The sequence below is a fragment of the Argopecten irradians genome, unplaced genomic scaffold, assembly GCF_041381155.1.
Source record: "Argopecten irradians isolate NY unplaced genomic scaffold, Ai_NY scaffold_0525, whole genome shotgun sequence".
NCBI classification, from domain to species: domain Eukaryota; kingdom Metazoa; phylum Mollusca; class Bivalvia; order Pectinida; family Pectinidae; genus Argopecten; species Argopecten irradians.
In genome coordinates this window covers 20,912-44,671 of record NW_027187992.1, presented here as the reverse complement: position 1 = coordinate 44,671, position 23,760 = coordinate 20,912, and the positions used below count along the sequence as shown (strand labels likewise).

Below are 23,760 nucleotides of genomic sequence, written 5' to 3'. Positions count from 1 at the left end.
TTTTCTGCGAACTTTGTGAAGTATGCGTCTGCTTTAAATGTTCAAAGCTACCAGAATCATTTGCAGAAACTCTGACCATTGACGGAGAGGAATCTGGCCTTGTGTGGGTGTGTAGGGTATGTAAACGGAATTTCCCAAGAATGGCCCGTATAGATCAATGCATCAAGGACATAAAAGAGAATACTGAAAAGAGGCTGAATGATGTAGAAAGTAGACTCAAACTAGTAGAAAAAGCAGTCCCAGAAAAGGTTGAAAAATTAATTCGGAAAGTAAAAGGCGAAATGCTAACAGATATAAAGCAAGACATTGGACAAATTGTAGATTAGAGACTAAAGGAAATGGAAGACCAAAAAAGGCGTGAATTGAATTTTATGATATACGGTTTGAGTGAGTCAAAAAAGGAAAATGGCCAACTAAGAAAGGAAGATGACACTAGACTCTTACACGCCATGATAGAAAAGTTAGGAATTGAGCAACTAGATGTCCAGCATGTGATCAGAATTGGAAACTACAACAAACAGGCAGATAGACCTAGACCTGTAAAGTTAGTGTTCAATGAAAAGGAGTCCAGGAGAAAGCTACTGCAAAGTGGCAGGAAAATCAAAGAACTAGACCATGACATTTTAAAGTCAATCTACATTGCACGTGACCTAACTCCGAAACAACGAGAGTCAAATAAAGAGCTGAGGATGGAGCTAAAGACAAGAAAAGAGGCAGGAGAAAGAGTTAGAATTAGAGGGGATAAAGTGGTGAAAGATGATTCTGTAGTTAACCCTAAGAATACCCCTAAAAATCAAGATTCAGACAACGAAAACAACAAGCTAAAGAAAACTCCAAAATCAAAAGTATGGACAAAGATTAACAACCAGGGAATTGGATCTCAAGTCCAAAATACCGGAGGGGAACACTTGCTGCGTAGAGCTTGTTCTACCACAGGTCTACCCTCAGAAGGTATTAGTGACTTATCAATTGATCCATTTGAAATGAGAACACTAATAGATTCACGAGAAAGATGTGACCAGGGAAATCTGTCCAGTATTGAAGGAAGTGATATCGATGTTGAAGAGGAACAGATGAACTATGAGGATTTAGATCCAACGTTGATTTATAGTCAGCAAGGGAATGAGGTAGTAATTAAACATCACAGCAACCACCTGAGTAGGAGTCTAGTTTTATTTTTAACTCACAGACTGTAGAAGACACTGATGGAAATAGCGTTGAAACCATTATCAGTGTGATGTACAGTAATGTAGATTCTCTTCTTAACAAAAGACAGGAGTTGAAAACTGTTGTTGACCAAGAAAATCCGAGTATAATTGCCTTGACTGAAATATTACCGAAGAATAATCCAGAAAACTTAAATCTCTGTGAATTCAACATTGATGGTTATGACATGTTCACTGTCTCACTGGAAACCGGAAGAGGAATTATCTATATTAAATCAAACCTAAAAGGAGATATTGAGGAACACTTGATGGAATTAAATTTTAGTGAGGCTATTTGGTGTACTTTGTCATTATATAAAAGCCAAAAATAATTAACTGGATGCATACACAGAAGTCCATCAAGCAGCACAGAAAATTCATTGGAACTAAATAAAGCAATTCAGACAGTGTGTGAAAAATATAACAACATCATCATCATGGGTGACTTCAATTATAAAAACATTGATTGGTCAAGGGAGACTACTCCGGAAAACTTAGAATCATCAACTGATAAGTTTCTAGAATGTGTTAAAGAGAACTATCTCATACAACATGTACAAGGTTATACCAGGCACAGACAGGGAAATGAACCATCAACTCTAGATCTAGTACTTTCTAAAGATGAGGATACAGTTAAAAAAAACTTGAGGATTGATGCGCCATTAGGAAAAAGTGATCATGTAACAATATTCTATAATGTGGAGATTGTGATTGATAAAGATAACACCACCAAAAACAAGTACTGTTTTTATAGAGGGAATTACGAATCAATGAGTTTGGAGATTTCAAACATAGATTCGGAAAACAACATGGATGAGCTGAATACTGTGGATGCATGGGCCTACTTTGTCGACAAAATCAAATCAAGTATGGGAAGATATATACCAGTGACAAAAAGTAGACGTGGAAGGAGGCACAGGAAAGCTTGGATGAATGTTGAAACAATAAACACCCTCAAAAGAAAAAGGAAGACCTGTGAAATATACAAAAGGAACAAAACAAGCGCAAACTGGGAAACATACAGATTAGCAAGAAATAGAGCAACATCATCTTTAAGGAGTGCATCAATACAATACAAGTCCAAAATTGCCAAGGAATTTAAGACAGACTCTAAAAGTTTCTGGAAATTTATCAAATCTAGGACCAATACTAAAACTGGAGTGCCTGATCTAGAACTAGAGAGCGGTGTTATAGAAACTGAGGATGAAGGTAAATCCAAGGAACTAAACAATTTTTTCGCAAGTGTGTTTACGAAAGAAGACCTCAACATCATACCTACACCAACAGCAGTTAATCTACAGCCAGAACTTCTGGAAATTCAAGTTACAACAGAAGAAGTGTTTAAAAAGCTATCAAAATTAGATGCATCCAAATCCCCGGACCAGATGGGTTACATCCTAAAGTTCTAAAGGAACTAAGCCGATGTATTAGTCTCCCCTTATCAATAATCTTTAATAAATCTCTACAAGAAGGAGTTCTACCATCAGAATGGAAGGAGGCAAACATAACACCAATTTTTAAAAAAGGAAATAAAAGGAAAGCGGAAAACTATAGACCAATTAGTTTGACCAGCATCGTTGTAAAATGTTTGGAATATATTCTTAGAGACAATATGATGGGTCATCTAGATAGGAATAATATTATAGCGGACGAGCAATTTGGCTTCATCAAAGGAAAATCTACAACACTTCAACTTCTGGAAGTCCATGATGAAATAACTAAAAAGCTGGACGAGGGTGGAAATTTGGATATGATATATTTGGACTTTAAAAAAGCGTTTAACACAGTGCCGCATAAACGACTGATAAAAAAGCTAATAAATGTTGGAGTACGAGGGAAAATTGTGACATGGATATCCAAATTCTTAGAAGGGAGACGTCAAAGAGTTGTAGTCAACGGAATACATTCCGACTGGGTAGAAGTAGATAGTGGAGTTCCTCATTAATTTCAATGTAGTGTTCTGGGACCTTTCCTCTTCATCGTATATATAAAATGACCTGCCAAAAGCTATACTTGGAAAATCAAAGCTATTTGCGAATGATACGAAAATTTACGGATCATGTAACCGACTTGAAGATTCCGGAAAAATTAAAAATGATTTGGACAAATTAAGTGAATGGTCAACACTATGGCAATTGAAGTTTAATTCATCTAAGTGTAAAACACTACATTTTGGACAAAGAAATCCCAACTTTGAGTATATCATGCGAGAAGAAGATGGATCCATACAACAAATTACTTGCGACAAATATGAGAAAGACCTTGGAGTTACTTTCGACACAGAACTTAAGTTTAGTCTACATATGACAAATTGTGCGAAAAAGGCGAATAGGCTAATTGGAATGATAAAGCGATCATTCACGATGTTGGACAAGGATATGTTTCTTCCACTCTATAAGTCTCTAATACGACCACAATTGGAATACTCAGTAACAGTTTGGAACCCAATTATGAAAAAGGATATAATTGAGTTAGAAAACGTGCAAAGACGTGCAACAAAACAAGTGCATGGACTCCGTAAAACACCATATACGGAAAGACTGAAACTTTTGGGCCTACCAACTCTACAATACAGGAGACTACGATATGATATGATCCAAGTGTTTAGAACTATTAATGGTTTCGACAAAACGAGTGTGGTGAAAATGGATTCCACTAGGCTTTGTTAATTTGTAATTGTTATGTAAAATGCTAGAATAATTACGTCAGTTTACGTGTGTATACTAGACAGATTATACATTGTAAATATCATCAGTTACAAGCTAGACTTACGTCAGTGTACGTGTGTATACTGGACAGATTATACATTGTAAATCTCATCGGTTATAATTATATGTAAACTAGATTAATATGATATGTAATAATAGTATTACCGTGTATTTGGAATTTCTAGATATTGTCTTCATCATGTGAGGATGGCTATCGTACGCGATTACGTTTGTTAAACATTCCCGCAAACTGTTGTCAGTTTGTATATTTACTTGATGACGTCATACTTCCGGTTGTTATCGGGAGCTATTTTTAGTATTATAAGTTGCTAAGGATCGTGCTTTTGTAAATAGTAGTTATTTTGGAAATGGTAAATTATTACATAGGAATATGTAAAATTAAATCTTTATATTGCATTTGTTGTTGTTGCTATTGTGGCACGTGAATTCTACTATAAAAAAGCAGCTGTAACGGTTTTCGAGGTTCAGAACAGCAGACAGCGTAAGGGAGGCAACTCGTATAGAAAGGTAACTTTAGTCATTTTTTCATAAGTACTTCGGTACAATTTTATTAGTATATTTCGAGTTGCCGATTAGTTAATAAGCTTTAAGCATTTGTTAGAATTTATCAGATATTTATTTGGGTTTAGTTCAGCTAGGATAAATGTGTGAAATACGTAAGGTATAAGCACATATGATAGTTTTCGGATAGGTTAGGAATACAAAAATATTAGATAGGATAATCGTGGAGTACGTAATGTACAAGCGAAATGATAGGTATATATAGTAGTTCAGTGTGGAGTACGTAATGTACAAGCACATTTTAGGGATTCTTTAGACAGTAGGTTAGTTAGTTTATTATAGGATAAGCTGTATAGCGATTTGTTAGATTTTTCATAGTGGTACGTTTTATAAGTATCAATTAGAATATAACTATATATATCATTAATAGCTGTTCTGTTCCGTACTATGGTGTGTATGGTGTGAGCTGAGGATATTTTGTATGTTTATATTATTGTCTATATTGTTTGACATTTGATATGTGTAATAAACCAAATCAATTTTACAAAGTTGTCGATCTTTCCATCCACCTCGCAAAACTACAAAAGTAAAAATACAACAATTGGTGGCAGCGGAAACTTATTTTTAATATTTATTATATATTGGTAACGTCTCAAATTGAGGTTGGCGGAAGAATTGATAATATTTTGATTTGGTGTTAGATTTTAGTATTTAAAATGCATTTAAGGAATAGACAGTTACGTACGCCCGATTTTCCAAGCATGTCTAACGCTGGTGTTCGGGATATAGATGTAGATCAGGGGTCTCATTCTGATATAGATAATTCACATATACGTTCTTCAGGTACATGTGAATTGGGGGAGGTACGTCAAACTAGTGTTGGCGGGGATCATGTAGATGTAATAAATGAGTCTGTACAAAGACAGTATGATAGTCAGATTCATGGTAATGGTCCGTGTCATGCAGTTTCTATGGAGTGTCGTAGCAATCCCAACTACCACACTCAGAACTATAATGATTCATACGCATACGAGAGATTTGACAGCTCTCATTCCCAGTCCCTCCCTTACCCATTCAACGATGCTCGAAAAAACGCAACCTGGAGTTTCAACTCCAACACCCATCCTGAGCCTAATTACGCATCGAATTACGCATTCGAGGGTTGTAATAACTCTCCAAGCCGGCAGCAGGAGTGGAGCAGACAGGGATACCCTACCAGAAGAGATACATGGGACTCTCAGCAGATGTCTTACCGGGACCCTCAGACCAATCCGTATCACTATCAAAATCGGAATGTGTCTAATTACCAGAGGTGGAGCCACGGAGAACCAGAATCTCCAGCACTGCAGTTTTCACACCGACCCGTCAACGCACCAATGCAGCGACAGGACTGTTATGGAGCAGATATCGTCAGAGAGAGTCACCATGCCCCATACCAGTACAGTCAACAAGTACAGAATCCAGTCCTACCAGATCATATAAGACAAGGGCCCTCCGTGTCGTCGTCGGCCAGGTCAACTGAAGAACCAAGAACCAGGTTACCAGTCTATAATGGCAGGGGAGATTGGAGCTCATTCATCGTACCATTCCAGATGGTAACCGAGAGATTTGGCTGGGATGTTTGCAGACAAAGCGAAGAAATGCTGCTCTGTCTACGGGACGATGCTTTGGCATATGCTACGAAATTGCCATACCACGTCCGGGCAAATCTAAACCTATTATGTATGCAGATGGAGAAGAGGTTTGGAGACAATGTCCTACCGGAAACCCACAGAAGAAACCTCCAAAATCTACGAATGTCTGGGGAGGAGAACTATCGGCGATATTCCTCCAGAGTTGCTGAAATGGTACGGAAAGCCTATCCAGGTATCAACGAAATCCTGTTTAACAACTTATGTGTAGAACATATGTTGAGTGGAATTGCTGACCAGAGCATTGCCTATGACGTTCTCACAAAGCGACCACAGACAATAGACGAGGCTGTTAATTTGTTGAGCTGGCATTATTCATGCAAGAAGGGGATGAAACAGAAGGGAAACACCATACGAAAAATTTCATTTGAAGAGGATGCCTGTTACAGAGAAGAGGAGTCTGAGAATGATATCAGAAAAGTAAATCAGCACAGATTTGTAACAGAAGAGAGACTGAATCAATTCGGGAGAGATTTATCTGACAGAATCACAAAGACAATAATCGACAGTCAGAAACAAACTCTACCGAGGAACAGGCCTCACACCCCAAACAAACTTCATCAAGGCAAACCATATAGTGGACAAGCCAGGTGTTATGGATGTCAAGAAGAGGGACATTTCAGAAATAATTGTCCATATGAACGACACGACCAGACTGCTGCTAATAAACAAAACAGACCATTACCACGTTGGGCACAACTAAACAGAAAACAGCAAGATGGAAAGAAAGATGAAGTAAAGAATAACACAGACCAGAAAGATTTAAACTAGATGGGACTGTGTCAGTCGGTCATGACACAGTCCATTCTAATCCACTGGATAAAAAACACAAGGCTGAAATTACCAAGAGTAGTAAAATGGTAGCTGTTGATGTGGATCTTCAGGTCGAGGACGGTGATGATATCAACATTGCAAGCTTATTTGAAGAACAGAAGGCGGTTGTAAAAGAAGCTCCAGCTGATATAGGGCAATTGTCGGGACAGCAGAGGATGGACAAGGAAATCCAAAGGGAACTAGTTAGTACAAAGGAACTGGTGTTGGATAGGGTCCGGGCTGTGACAATAAAGGCGCCTATTTCAGTGGAGGGAATGGCAGTTAAAGCAGTTATAGATACTGGAGCCGAGGTGACTGTTATAAGTGAGCAGATGTTTAATGAAATCCCAGAAGACCGTAGGCCAACCTTACAAGAATCATGTTATGGATTAGTTGTAGCCGAGGCCGGGAAGAAGATGACCACGCATGGTACAGCAAAACTAAAGTTACAGATTGGATCTGAAGATTTTGCTTGGGATGTTTACGTGGCGCCGATACGGGATGACTTATTGTTAGGATGTGATATTATAGACAATAAGGATATCACTGTTAATACTAGAAGAGGAATCGAGATTGGCGGCCAATGGATAGATTGTGAAGTATCTAGAGCTCAAGAACACGTGGCGAGGTTGGTAGTAAATGAAAAGGTCACCATACCTGCCATGTCTGAGGTCATTATAGCCGGGAGAAGTGAACATCCGGAGGTAATTGATACAAGATATTCTTCAATAGAACCTGTAGTTGAAGATGGGCGAAACATTATAATTGCAAGGTCATTGGTGGATCCATTCCGGAAGACTATACCTGTAAGATTGGTGAACACAGAAAAGTTTCCAGTCAAACTCAGGAGGAACTACATCCTAGGGGAGTTACATCCGGTTCTCAGCGTTGAACAAGTATTGGATAAGGCAGGAGACCCATGGGATTACGCTTGCCAAGCGGCATTAAATATTGGTCGGATAAAGTCCGAGGATACCAGCATCAACATAGATATATCAACAGGAACAATGGATTCTGAGAAGATTCCAGAGGTACCAATTACATGGAAAGTTGCCAGAACTAAACTGACATCGGAGAAACTGACCGATTTCCCCGAGGTTCCAGATCATCTGACTGAGCTATTCCAGAGAAGTTGTGAAAATTGTACAGACCAGACCCATCGAAAACGCTTAGCGGAAGTCCTGTGCAAAAATCAAGAGAGTTTTGCAAGGAATAAACTTGAGCTTGGCACATGTTCTGTTATCAAACATACTGTAGATACTGACACTGCGGCACCAATACGACAACCGTTGCGACGGACACCTCAAGGTTTTGAAGATGAAGAGGAGAAATACCTGAAAGATCAACTTGATATCGGGATCATAAAACCATCATCATCTGCATGGGCCAGCCCAGTAGTTCTTGTACGGAAGAAAGATGGGACAGTTCGCTGGTGCTGTGATTATAGAAAGGTTAACGACTGCACAATCAAAGACGCCTATCCATTACCCCGTATTGACACTTGTTTGGATTGTTTGTCATGCGCCTCCATATTTTCTACAATGGATTTACAAAGCGGATATTGGCAAATTGCACTGGAGGAGAAAGATCAAGCGAAGACTGCGTTCATCACGAAGTATGGCTTATTTGAATATATACAAAAATGCCTTTTGGTTTGTGCTCTGCTCCGAGTACTTTCCAACGTTGTATGGAACTTATATTCCGCGGCATGCAATGGAAGACCATTTTAATCTACCTAGATGATATTATATTGTACAGTACCGGTATGGAGGAACATCTGGACAAGCTAGATGAAGTCTTGGGAAAGCTGAAATCTGCTGGTTTAAAACTGAAGCCGTCTAAGTGTGAATTCCTCAAGTCAGAAGTATTATATCTAGGCCATGTCGTGGGAGCAGAAGGTATAAAACCCAACCCGAAGATCATCGATTCCGTAAAGAACTGGAAACGTCCAAAATGTGTAAAAGATGTACAGCAGTTCTTGGGTTTATGTAACTATTACAGAAGATTCATACACCACTTCAGTGAGATAGCGTCATGTCTTACAGAGCTGACCAAGAAACATACAGTATTTAAGTGGACAGACGAATGTGAAACCAGTTTCCAACAGCTTAAGGATCTTCTTTGTAAAACACCAATCCTTGCGTACCCAAATCCGAAACAAACATACATATTGGATACAGATGCATCCAACGTTGGAATCGGAGCTGTGCTGTCTCAGGTACAAGAAGGGGGAATAGAACGAGTCATATCATACGGATCTAAGAAACTAGACCGACATCAACAACGTTACAGCGTGACGAGGAGAGAATTATTGGCTGTCATTACCTTTGCCAATCAATATAAACATTACCTGTTGGGAAAACGTTTTATACTCAGGACGGACCATAGCTCACTTCGTTGGCTGTTCCAGTTCAAAGACCCACAAGGGCAACTTGCTAGATGGCTAGAATCGATAGCACAGTTCGATTTTGAAATCCAACATAGAGAAGGGAAGAAGCATCAAAATGCTGACGCCTTATCGAGGAATGATACCACCGACTTGTGTTCTCATCAAAAGGAGGGGACCTTTGACAAAACTTGCGACACCTGCAAACAACTTCAGGAAGAATGGAACGAGTTTAAAGAAAACATAGATGATGTAGTACCTCTTGCGACAATGAAAATTGTTCCAGATACTGGTAACCCGACAACGTCGACAAACGTCAACAGATTTTCGGATATCAGATCCATTTCAACTGAAGATCAGAACACCACAAGCAACTGGCTTTTACAGTATACAAATAAAGAATTATCAAATTTCCAGAGGGAAGATACAGATCTACATATATTACACGAGTGGATGGAAAAAAGGGACATTGCCCAGCAGAGACTCTGTAGCACGGTACAGTCCGGCAATAAGGAAATTCTGGTTGAATTGGAAAAACATCGTCAGGACAAATGGTGTCTTATACCAAAACTGGATATCAGCAGCACCTGAAAAAGAAGATAGTAAACAATTACTCATCCCTAAGATACTAAGGCAGGAAATCTTGCTTCAATGCCATGATTCGCCGTTTGCTGGACACCCCGGTATTCACAAAACTACAGAAAATATCAGACAATGTTATTATTGGTACAAAATGGGGGAGGACATAGAAAACCACGTAAAACAATGTACTAGTTGTACAAGGTGGAAATCTGCAACATCGAAACCGAAGATTGCCTTGACAGACTACAGAGTCGGGAATCCAATGGATCGAGTCGGCATAGACATTATTGGGCCTCTGCCGACATCAAGAAAACACAACAGATATATACTTGTGATCGGGGATCATTTTACTAGATGGATGGAGGCATATCCTATTCCAAATCAACAAGCGGAGAAGGTTGCAGAGAAACTTGTACACGAATTTATTTCACGTTTCGGGACACCTTTAGAAATTCATACGGATCAGGGAACGAACTTTGAAAGTGACCTTTTCCAGGAAGTCTGTCGTCTTATGAATATTACAAAGACTAGGACCACAGCATATCATCCAGCTTCGAATGGCTTGATTGAGCGTTTCAATCAGACTTTATCTAAAATGATCAAAAGTTATATCACAAAGCAACCCGAAGGAGTGGGATACTTTCATCGCTATATTGATGGCGGCCTACAGAGCTACGAGGCACCCTGCAACCGGATACAGCCCAAATATGATGATGATGGGAAGAGAGGTCCATTTACCAATTAACATCATATACCCTATCCCTAACACTGTGGCAGATAATTCCAGTTACCCTCAATATATTCAGAAACTGCGTGACCGACTTGAGACCATGTATAGCATAGCTAGAGACCATCTGGGAAAGGCAGCAGAACGCCAGAAGACGAGTCATGATAGTAGGATAAGGGACAACAGATATGAGATAGGAGAGACAGTATATAAATTTAAACCTAGACATCGGAAGCTGGAATCACCATGGGTGGGTCCGTATATAATATCAAACATCCTCAGTTCAGCCGTATATACCATCCGGAACAAAACACGACAAGAAAACGTACACCATGATCAATTAAAAAGATGTTACATGACCGAGTTACCAAAATGGGCTCATGTAATAGATCAATAAATACTATATTTTACAGATTATGTCCACTATGCAGTGCACCCGGTGTCCTGAAAGATTTTCTAGAAAGAGGAGTGCGTACATACACCTTTATCAACATCACCTACCGATGGAGAAGGCCCCATTTGCCTGTTTACTTTGTGGATTTGTTGGGCTAAATAGAAAAGAATTGCATAAACATGTATCGGGATATCAAGAACATAGGGAGAGACGAAACGAACACACAGAGGATGAGAAGTATTTTTTGGAAGCAAAAACACCATACATCATCAAAATAGGGAAAGACGAAGCGTCAGATATACAGATAGTGGAAGTGGAGAGCAAGAGCCAGGGAGAGCCAAAGACAGGAAGAGTGACGGAGACAGAGACGAAACTGAAGAGGACATTGGAGAAGATGGAGGAAGAGTTAGAGAGCGTGAAGAGGAAGAGAGCAAGAGAGAACGAAAGATTTGGGAAGTATATAGAGAGATTGGAGAGGAAGTTGGAACCTAAGAGTGAGTGTGTATTATATGGGTTTGATGAGATGTGGAACGAGTTTGAGAGCAAGTAATTTTATAGGAAAGGGGGAGGTTTTCATTATTAAGTTATCTATATCAAAGTTGTTTTCTTGAGAAGTTACTGAATTGGTATAGACCAGAATCAGTTCTGTTGTACAATTTTTTAATACAAAATAATTGTGATTCTTATATCTGATAAATGTTATCAATTAACGTTACTCATGTTAATTTTAGAGGAAATTCAGTTTTGTCAGAATTACCCTATGAAATGTATATAGACACATTATATATAGATAAGACTTATGTATATCTAGTTGAATAGTTTATTGAATAATATGGAAAGCATTGTTGTACCTTTCGGGGACGAAAGGGTCCAGAGGGGGGAATGTGTGGTGAAAATGGATTCCACTAGGCTTTGTTAATTTGTAATTGTTATGTAAAATGCTAGAATAATTACGTCAGTTTACGTGTGTATACTAGACAGATTATACATTGTAAATATCATCAGTTACAAGCTAGACTTACGTCAGTGTACGTGTGTATACTGGACAGATTATACATTGTAAATCTCATCGGTTATAATTATATGTAAACTAGATTAATATGATATGTAATAATAGTATTACCGTGTATTTGGAATTTCTAGATATTGTCTTCATGATGTGAGGATGGCTATCGTACGCGATTACGTTTGTTAAACATTCCCGCAAACTGTTGTCAGTTTGTATATTTACTTGATGACGTCATACTTCCGGTTGTTATCGGGAGCTATTTTTAGTATTATAAGTTGCTAAGGATCGTGCTTTTGTAAATAGTAGTTATTTTGGAAATGGTAAATTATTACATAGGAATATGTAAAGTTAAATCTTTATATTGCATTTGTTGTTGTTGTTGCTATTGTGGCACGTGAATTCTACTATAAAAAGCAGCTGTAACGGTTTTCGAGGTTCAGAACAGCAGACAGCGTAAGGGAGGCAACTCGTATAGAAAGGTAACTTTAGGCATTTTTTCATAAGTACTTCGGTACAATTTTATTAGTATATTTCGAGTTGCCGATTAGTTAATAAGCTTTAAGCATTTGTTAGAATTTATTAGATATTTATTTAGGTTTAGTTTAGCTAGGATAAATGTGTGAAATACGTAAGGTATAAGCACATATGATAGTTTTCGGATAGGTTAGGAATACAAAATTATTAGATAGGATAATCGTGGAGTACGTAATGTACAAGCGAAATGATAGGTATATATAGTAGTTCAGTGTGGAGTACGTAATGTACAAGCACATTTTAGGGATTCTTTAGACAGTAGGTTAGTTAGTTTATTATAGGATAAGCTGTATAGCGATTTGTTAGATTTTTCATAGTGGTACGTTTTATAAGTATCAATTAGAATATAACTATATATATCATTAATAGCTGTTCTGTTCCGTACTATGGTGTGTATGGTGTGAGCTGAGGATATTTTGTATGTTTATATTATTGTCTATATTGTTTGACATTTGATATGTGTAATAAACCAAATCAATTTTACAAAGTTGTCGATCTTTCCATCCACCTCGCAAAACTACAAAAGTAAAAATACAACAATTGGTGGCAGCGGAAACTTATTTTTAATATTTATTATATATTGGTAACGTCTCAAATTGAGGTTGGTGGAAGAATTGAAATAATATTTTGATTTGGTCGTTAGATTTTAGTTTTTAAAATGCTATTTAAGGACATATGACAGTTACGTACGCCCGATTTTCCAAGCATGTCTAACGCTGGTGTTCGGGATATAGATATAGATAAGGGGTCTCATTCTGATATAGATAATTCAAATATACGTTCTTCAGGTTACATGTGAATTGGGGGAGGTACGTCAAACTAGTGTTGGCGGGGATCATTTGTAGATGTAATAAATGAGTCTGTACAAAGACAGTATGATAGTCAGATTCATGGTAATGGTCCGTGTCATGCAGTTTCTATGGTGTGTCGTAGCAAATCCCAACTACCACACTCAGAACTATAATGATTTCATACGCATACGAGAGATTTGACAGCTCTCATTCCCAGTCCCTCCCTTACCCATTCAACGATGCTCGAAAAAACGCAACCTGGAGTTTCAACTCCAACACCCATCCTGAGCCTAATTACGCATCGAATTACGCATTCGAGGGTTGTAATAACTCTCCAAGCCGGCAGCAGGAGTGGAGCAGACAGGGATACCCTACCAGAAGAGATACATGGGACTCTCAGCAGATGTCTTACCGGGACCCTCAGACCAATCCGTATCACTATCAAAATCGGAATGTGTCTAATTACCAGAGGTGGAGCCACGGAGAACCAGAATCTCCAGCACTGCAGTTTTCACACCGACCCGTCAACGCACCAATGCAGCGACAGGACTGTTATGGAACAAACATCGTCAGAGAGAGTCACCATGCCCCATACCAGTACAGTCAACAAGTACAGAATCCAGTCCTACCAGATCATATAAGACAAGGGCCCTCCGTGTCGTCGTCGGCCAGGTCAACTGAAGAAACCAAGAACCAGGTTACCAGTCTATAATGGCAGGGGGAGATTGGAGCTCATTCATCGTACCATTCCAGATGGTGTCCGACAGATTTGGCTGGGATGTTTGCAGACAAGCGAAGAAATGCTGCTCTGTCTACGGGACGATGCTTTGGCATATGCTACGAAATTGCCATACCACGTCCGGGCAAATCTAAACCTATTATGTATGCAGATGGAGAAGAGGTTTGGAGACAATGTCCTACCGGAAACCCACAGAAGAAACCTCCAAAATCTACGAATGTCTGGGGAGGAAAACTATCAGCGATATTCCTCTAGAGTTGCTGAAATGGTACGGAAAGCCTATCCAGGTATCAACGAAATCCTGTTTAACCAACTTATTGTGTAGAACATATGTTGAGTGGAATTGCTGACCAGAGCGCATTGCCTATGACGTTCTCACAAAGCGGGGACCACAAGGACTATAGACGAGGGCTGTATAATTTGTTGAGCTGGCATTATTCATGCAGCAGAAGGGGATGAAACAGAAGGAAAACACCATACGAAAAAAGTTCATTTGAAGAGGATGCCTGTTTACAGAGAAGAGGATGTCTGAGAATGATATCAGAAAAGTAAATCAGCACAGATTTGTAACAGAAGAGAGACTCTGAATCAATTTCGGGAGAGATTTATCTGACAGAATCACAAAGACAATAATCGACAGTCAGAAACAAACTCTACCGAGGAACAGGCCATCACACCCCAAACAAACTTCACCAAGGCAAATACCATATAGTGGACCAAGCCAGTTGTTATGGAAGTCAAGAAAGAAGGGGGACATTTCAGAAATAACTGTCCATATGAACGACACGACCAGACTGCTGCTAATAAACAAAAACAGACCATTACCACGTTGGGCACAACTAAACAGAAAACAGCAAGATGGAAAGAAAGATGAAGTAAAGAATAACACAGACCAGAAAGATTTAAACTAGATGGGACTGTGTCAGTCGGTCATGACACAGTCCATTCTAATCCACTGGATAAAAAACACAAGGCTGAAATTACCAAGAGTAGTAAAATGGTAGCTGTTGATGTGGATCTTCAGGTCGAGGACGGTGATGATATCAACATTGCAAGCTTATTTGAAGAACAGAAGACGGTTGTAAAAGAAGCTCCAGCTGATATAGGGCAATTGTCGGGACAGCAGAGGATGGACAAGGAAAATCCAAAGGGAACTAGTTAGTACAAAGGAACTGGTGTTGGATAGGGTCCGGGCTGTGACAATAAAAGGCGCCTATTTCAGTGGAGGGAATGGCAGTTAAAGCAGTTATAGATACTGGAGCCGAGGTGACTGTTATAAGTGAGCAGATGTTTAATGAAATCCCAGAAGACCGTAGGCCAACCTTACAAGAATCATGTTATGGATTAGTTGTAGCCGAGGCCGGGAAGAAGATAACCACGCATGGTACAGCAAAACTAAAGTTACAGATTGGATCTGAAGATTTTGCTTGGGATGTTTACGTGGCGCCGATACGGGATGACTTATTGTTAGGATGTGATATTATAGACAATAAGGATATCACTGTTAATACTAGAAGAGGAATCGAGATTGGCGGTCAATGGATAGATTGTGAAGTATCTAGAGCTCAAGAACACGTGGCGAGGTTGGTAGTAAATGAAAAGGTCACCATACCTGCCATGTCTGAGGTCATTATAGCCGGGAGAAGTGAACATCCGGAGGTAATTGATACAAGATATTCTTCAATAGAACCTGTAGTTGAAGATGGGCGAAACATTATAATTGCAAGGTCATTGGTGGATCCATTCCGGAAGACTATACCTGTAAGATTGGTGAACACAGAAAAGTTTCCAGTCAAACTCAGGAGGAACTACATCCTAGGGGAGTTACATCCGGTTCTCAGCGTTGAACAAGTATTGGATAAGGCAGGAGACCCATGGGATTACGCTTGCCAAGCGGCATTAAATATTGGTCGGATAAAGTCCGAGGATACCAGCATCAACATAGATATATCAACAGGAACAATGGATTCTGAGAAGATTCCAGAGGTACCAATTACATGGAAAGTTGCCAGAACTGAACTGACATCGGAGAAACTGACCGATTTCCCCGAGGTTCCAGATCATCTGACTGAGCTATTCCAGAGAAGTTGTGAAAATTGTACAGACCAGACCCATCGAAAACGCTTAGCGGAAGTCCTGTGCAAAAATCAAGAGAGTTTTGCAAGGAATAAACTTGAGCTTGGCACATGTTCTGTTATCAAACATACTGTAGATACTGGCACTGCGGCACCAATACGACAACCGTTGCGACGGACACCTCAAGGTTTTGAAGATGAAGAGGAGAAATACCTGAAAGATCAACTTGATATCGGGATCATTAAAACCATCATCATCTGCATGGGGCCAGCCCAGTAGTTCTTGTACGGAAGAAAGATGGGACAGTTCGCTGGTGCTGTGATTATAGAAAGGTTAACGACTGCACAATCAAAGACGCCTATCCATTACCCCGTATTGACACTTGTTTGGATTGTTTGTCATGCGCCTCCATATTTTCTACAATGGATTTACAAAGCGGATATTGGCAAATTGCACTGGAGGAGAAAGATCAAGCGAAGACTGCGTTCATCACGAAGTATGGCTTATTTGAATATACAAAAATGCTTTTGGTTTGTGCTCTGCTCCGAGTACTTTCCAACGTTGTATGGAACTTATATTCCGCGGCATGCAATGGAAGACCATTTTAATCTACCTAGATGATATTATATTGTACAGTACCGGTATGGAGGAACATCTGGACAAGCTAGATGAAGTCTTGGGAAAGCTGAAATCTGCTGGTTTAAAACTGAAGCCGTCTAAGTGTGAATTCCTCAAGTCAGAAGTATTATATCTAGGCCATGTCGTGGGAGCGGAAGGTATAAAACCCAACCCGAAGATCATCGATTCCGTAAAGAACTGGAAACGTCCAAAAGGAGTAAAAGATGTACAGCAGTTCTTGGGTTTATGTAACTATTACAGAAGATTCATACACCACTTCAGTGAGATAGCGTCATGTCTTACAGAGCTGACCAAGAAACATACAGTATTTAAGTGGACAGACGAATGTGAAACCAGTTTCCAACAGCTTAAGGATCTCCTTTGTAAAACACCAATCCTTGCGTACCCAAATCCGAAACAAACATACATATTGGATACAGATGCATCCAACGTTGGAATCGGAGCTGTGCTGTCTCAGGTACAAGAAGGGGGAATAGAACGAGTCATCTCATACGGATCTAAGAAACTAGAACCGACATCAACAACGTTACAGCGTGACGAGGAGAGAATTATTGGCTGTCATTACCTTTGCCAATCAATATAAACATTACCTGTTGGGAAAACGTTTTTATACTCAGGACGGACCATAGCTCACTTCGTTGGCTGTTCCAGTTCAAAGACCCACAAGGGCAACTTGCTAGATGGCTAGAATCGATAGCACAGTTCGATTTTGAAATCCAACATAGAGAAGGGAAGAAGCATCAAAATGCTGACGCCTTATCGAGGAATGATACCACCGACTTGTGTTCTCATCATAAGGAGGGGACCTTTGACAAAACTTGCGACATCTGCAAACAACTTCAGGAAGAATGGAACGAGTTTAAAGAAAACATAGATGATGTAGTACCTCTTGCGACAATGAAAATTGTTCCAGATACTGGTAACCCGACAACGTCGACAAACGTCAACAGATTTTCGGATATCAGATCCATTTCAACTGAAGATCAGAACACCACAAGCAACTGGCTTTTACAGTATACAAATAAAGAATTATCAAATTTCCAGAGGGAAGATACAGATCTACATATATTACACGAGTGGATGGAAAAAAGGGACATTGCCCAGCAGAGACTCTGTAGCACGGTACAGTCCGGCAATAAGGAAATTCTGGTTGAATTGGAAAAACATCGTCAGGACAAATGGTGTCTTATACCAAAACTGGATATCAGCAGCACCTGAAAAAGAAGATAGTAAACAATTACTCATCCCTAAGATACTAAGGCAGGAAATCTTGCTTCAATGCCATGATTCGCCGTTTGCTGGACACCCCGGTATTCACAAAACTACAGAAAATATCAGACAATGTTATTATTGGTACAAAATGGGGGAGGACATAGAAAATCACATAAAACAATGTACTAGTTGTACAAGGTGGAAATCTGCAACACCGAAACCGAAGATTGCCTTGACAGACTACAGAGTCGGGGAATCCAATGGATCGAGTCGGCATAGACATTATTGGGCCTCTGCCGACATCAAGAAAACACAACAGATATATACTTGTGATCGGGGATCATTTTACTAGATGGATGGAGGCATATCCTATTCCAAATCAACAAGCGGAGAAGGTTGCAGAGAAACTTGTACACGAATTTATTTCACGTTTCGGGACACCTTTAGAAATTCATACGGATCAGGGAACGAACTTTGAAAGTGACCTTTTCCAGGAAGTCTGTCGTCTTATGAATATTACAAAGACTAGGACCACAGCATATCATCCAGCTTCGAATGGCTTGATTGAGCGTTTCAATCAGACTTTATCTAAAATGATCAAAAGTTATATCACAAGCAACCCGAAGGAGTGGGATACTTTCATCGCTATATTGATGGCGGCCTACAGAGCTACGAGGCACCCTGCAACCGGATACAGCCTAAATATGATGATGATGGGAAGAGAGGTCCATTTACCAATTAACATCATATACCCTATCCCTAACACTGTGGCAGATAATTCCAGTTAACCCTCAATATATTCAGAAACTGCGTGACCGACTTGAGACCATATATAGCATAGCTAGAGACCATCTGGGAAAGGCAGCAGAACGCCAGAAGACGAGTCATGATAGTAGGATAAGGGACAACAGATATGGGATAGGAGAGACAGTATATATAAATTTAAACCTAGACATCGGAAGCTGGAATCACCATGGGCGGGTCCGTATATAATATCAAACATCCTCAGTTCAGCCGTATATACCATCCGGAACAGAACACGACAAGAAAACGTACACCATGATCAATTAAAAAGATGTTACATGACCGAGTTACCAAAATGGGCTCATGTAATAGATCAATAAATACTATATTTTACAGATTATGTCCACTATGCAGTGCACCCGGTGTCCTGAAAGATTTTCTAGAAAGAGGAGTGCGTACATACACCTTTATCAACATCACCTACCGATGGAGAAGGCCCCATTTGCCTGTTTACTTTGTGGATTTGTTGGGCTAAATAGAAAAGAATTGCATAAACATGTATCGGGATATCAAGAACATAGGGAGAGACGAAACGAACAACACAGAGGATGAGAAGTATTTTTTGGAAGCAAAATCACCATACATCATCAAAATAGGGAAAGACGAAGCGTCAGATATACAGATAGTGGAAGTGGAGAGCAAGAGCCAGGGAGAGCCAAAGACAGGAAGAGTGACGGAGACAGAGACGAAACTGAAGAGGACATTGGAGAAGATGGAGGAAGAGTTAGAGAGCGTGAAGAGGAAGAGAGCAAGAGAGAACGAAAGATTTGGGAAGTATATAGAGAGATTGGAGAGGAAGTTGGAACCTAAGAGTGAGTGTGTATTATATGGGTTTGATGAGATGTGGAACGAGTTTGAGAGCAAGTAATTTTATAGGAAAGGGGGAGGTTTTCATTATTAAGTTATCTATATCAAAGTTGTTTTCTTGAGAAGTTACTGAATTGGTATGTGGTGAGACCAGAATGTGGTGAAAATGGATTTCACTAGGCTTTGTTAATTTGTAATTGTTATGTAAAATGCTAGAATAATTACGTCAGTTTACGTGTGTATACTAGACAGATTATACATTGTAAATCTCATCATCAGTTATAATTACATGTAAACTAGATTAATATATGTAATAATAGTATTATCGTGTATTTGGAATTTCTAGATATTGTCTTCATGATGTGAGGATGGCTATCGTACGCGATTACGTTTGTTAAACATTCCCGTAAACTGTTGTCAGTTTGTATATTTACTTGATGACGTCATACTTCCGGTTGTTATCGGGAGCTATTTTTAGTATTATAAGTTGCTAAGGATCGTGCTTTTGTAAACAGTAGTTATTTTGGAAATGGTAAATTATTACATAGGAATATGTAAAGTTAAATCTTTATATTGCATTTGTTGTTGTTGTTGCTATTGTGGCACGTGAATTCTACTATAAAAAGCAGCTGTAACGGTTTTCGAGGTTCAGAACAGCAGACAGCGTAAGGGAGGCAACTCGTATAGAAAGGTAACTTTAGGCATTTTTTTCATAAGTACTTCGGTACAATTTTATTAGTATATTTCGAGTTGCCGATTAGTTAATAAGCTTTAAGCATTTGTTAGGAATTATTAGATATTTATTTAGGTTTAGTTTAGCTAGGATAAATGTGTGAAATACGTAAGGTATAAGCACATATGATAGTTTTCGGATAGGTTAGGAATATAAAATTATTAGATAGGATAATCGTGGAGTACGTAATGTACAAGCGAAATGATAGGTATATATAGTAGTTCAGTGTGGAGTACGTAATGTACAAGCACATTTTAGGGATTCTTTAGACAGTAGGTTAGTTAGTTTATTATAGGATAAGCTGTATAGCGATTTGTTAGATTTTTCATAGTGGTACGTTTTATAAGTATCAATTAGAATATAACTATATATATCATTAATAGCTGTTCTGTTCCGTACTATGGTGTGTATGGTGTGAGCTGAGGATATTTTGTATGTTTATATTATTGTCTATATTGTTTGACATTTGATATGTGTAATAAACCAAATCAATTTTACAAAGTTGTCGATCTTTCCATCCACCTCGCAAAACTACAAAAGTAAAAATACAACAATTGGTGGCAGCGGAAACTTATTTTTAATATTTATTATATATTGGTAACGTCTCAAATTGAGGTTGGTGGAAGAATTGATAATATTTTGATTTGGTGTTAGATTTTAGTTTTTAAAATGCATTTAAGGAATAGACAGTTACGTACGCCCGATTTTCCAAGCATGTCTAACGCTGGTGTTCGGGATATAGATATAGATCAGGGGTCTCATTCTGATATAGATAATTCACATATACGTTCTTCAGGTACATGTGAATTGGGGGAGGTACGTCAAACTAGTGTTGGCGGGGATCATGTAGATGTAATAAATGAGTCTGTACAAAGACAGTATGATAGTCAGATTCATGGTAATGGTCCGTGTCATGCAGTTTCTATGGAGTGTCGTAGCAATCCCAACTACCACACTCAGAACTATAATGATTCATACGCATACGAGAGATTTGACAGCTCTCATTCCCAGTCCCTCCCTTACCCATTCAACGATGCTCGAAAAAACGCAACCTGGAGTTTCAACTCCAACACCCATCCTGAGCCTAATTACGCATCGAATTACGCATTCGAGGGTTGTAATAACTCTCCAAGCCGGCAGCAGGAGTGGAGCAGACAGGGATACCCTACCAGAAGAGATACATGGGACTCTCAGCAGATGTCTTACCGGGACCCTCAGACCAATCCGTATCACTATCAAAATCGGAATGTGTCTAATTACCAGAGGTGGAGCCACGGAGAACCAGAATCTCCAGCACTGCAGTTTTCACACCGACCCGTCAACGCACCAATGCAGCGACAGGACTGTTATGGAGCAGATATCGTCAGAGAGAGTCACCATGCCCCATACCAGTACAGTCAACAAGTACAGAATCCAGTCCTACCAGATCATATAAGACAAGGGCCCTCCGTGTCGTCGTCGGCCAGGTCAACTGAAGAACCAAGAACCAGGTTACCAGTCTATAATGGCAGGGGAGATTGGAGCTCATTCATCGTACCATTCCAGATGGTAACCGAGAGATTTGGCTGGGATGTTTGCAGACAAAGCGAAGAAATGCTGCTCTGTCTACGGGACGATGCTTTGGCATATGCTACGAAATTGCCATACCACGTCCGGGCAAATCTAAACCTATTATGTATGCAGATGGAGAAGAGGTTTGGAGACAATGTCCTACCGGAAACCCACAGAAGAAACCTCCAAAATCTACGAATGTCTGGGGAGGAGAACTATCAGCGATATTCCTCCAGAGTTGCTGAAATGGTACGGAAAGCCTATCCAGGTATCAACGAAATCCTGTTTAACAACTTATGTGTAGAACATATGTTGAGTGGAATTGCTGACCAGAGCATTGCCTATGACGTTCTCACAAAGCGACCACAGACTATAGACGAGGCTGTTAATTTGTTGAGCTGGCATTATTCATGCAAGAAGGGGATGAAACAGAAGGGAAACACCATACGAAAAATTTCATTTGAAGAGGATGCCTGTTACAGAGAAGAGGAGTCTGAGAATGATATCAGAAAAGTAAATCAGCACAGATTTGTAACAGAAGAGAGACTGAATCAATTCGGGAGAGATTTATCTGACAGAATCACAAAGACAATAATCGACAGTCAGAAACAAACTCTACCGAGGAACAGGCCTCACACCCCAAACAAACTTCTCCAAGGCAAACCATATAGTGGACAAGCCAGGTGTTATGGATGTCAAGAAGAGGGACATTTCAGAAATAACTGTCCATATGAACGACACGACCAGACTGCTGCTAATAAACAAAACAGACCATTACCACGTTGGGCACAACTAAACAGAAAACAGCAAGATGGAAAGAAAGATGAAGTAAAGAATAACACAGACCAGAAAGATTTAAACTAGATGGGACTGTGTCAGTCGGTCATGACACAGTCCATTCTAATCCACTGGATAAAAAACACAAGGCTGAAATTACCAAGAGTAGTAAAATGGTAGCTGTTGATGTGGATCTTCAGGTCGAGGACGGTGATGATATCAACATTGCAAGCTTATTTGAAGAACAGAAGGCGGTTGTAAAAGAAGCTCCAGCTGATATAGGGCAATTGTCGGGACAGCAGAGGATGGACAAGGGAAATCCAAAGGGAACTAGTTAGTACAAAGGAACTGGTGTTGGATAGGGTCCGGGCTGTGACAATAAAGGCGCCTATTTCAGTGGAGGGAATGGCAGTTAAAGCAGTTATAGATACTGGAGCCGAGGTGACTGTTATAAGTGAGCAGATGTTTAATGAAATCCCAGAAGACCGTAGGCCAACCTTACAAGAATCATGTTATGGATTAGTTGTAGCCGAGGCCGGGAAGAAGATGACCACGCATGGTACAGCAAAACTAAAGTTACAGATTGGATCTGAAGATTTTGCTTGGGATGTTTACGTGGCGCCGATACGGGATGACTTATTGTTAGGATGTGATATTATAGACAATAAGGATATCACTGTTAATACTAGAAGAGGAATCGAGATTGGCGGCCAATGGATAGATTGTGAAGTATCTAGAGCTCAAGAACACGTGGCGAGGTTGGTAGTAAATGAAAAGGTCACCATACCTGCCATGTCTGAGGTCATTATAGCCGGGAGAAGTGAACATCCGGAGGTAATTGATACAAGATATTCTTCAATAGAACCTGTAGTTGAAGATGGGCGAAACATTATAATTGCAAGGTCATTGGTGGATCCATTCCGGAAGACTATACCTGTAAGATTGGTGAACACAGAAAAGTTTCCAGTCAAACTCAGGAGGAACTACATCCTAGGGGAGTTACATCCGGTTCTCAGCGTTGAACAAGTATTGGATAAGGCAGGAGACCCATGGGATTACG

The 23,760-nt window shown here is 39.7% G+C and overlaps 2 protein-coding genes across 2 annotated transcripts; both read left to right on the top strand.

Annotated features, from left to right (window-relative positions):
• Positions 1-1,642: 1,642 nt before the first annotated feature.
• Positions 1,643-2,614, top strand: LOC138312924 (uncharacterized). The gene has a single exon (XM_069253633.1). The coding sequence runs from the start codon at positions 1,643-1,645 to the stop codon at positions 2,612-2,614; it is 972 nt and encodes a 323-aa protein (XP_069109734.1).
• Positions 2,615-19,328: 16,714 nt separating this feature from the next.
• On the top strand, positions 19,329-23,038 carry LOC138312923 (uncharacterized). The gene is made up of 3 exons (XM_069253632.1): positions 19,329-19,644; positions 21,169-22,751; positions 22,901-23,038. The coding sequence occupies exons 1-3, from the start codon at positions 19,329-19,331 to the stop codon at positions 23,036-23,038; spliced, it is 2,037 nt and encodes a 678-aa protein (XP_069109733.1).
• Positions 23,039-23,760: the final 722 nt, after the last annotated feature.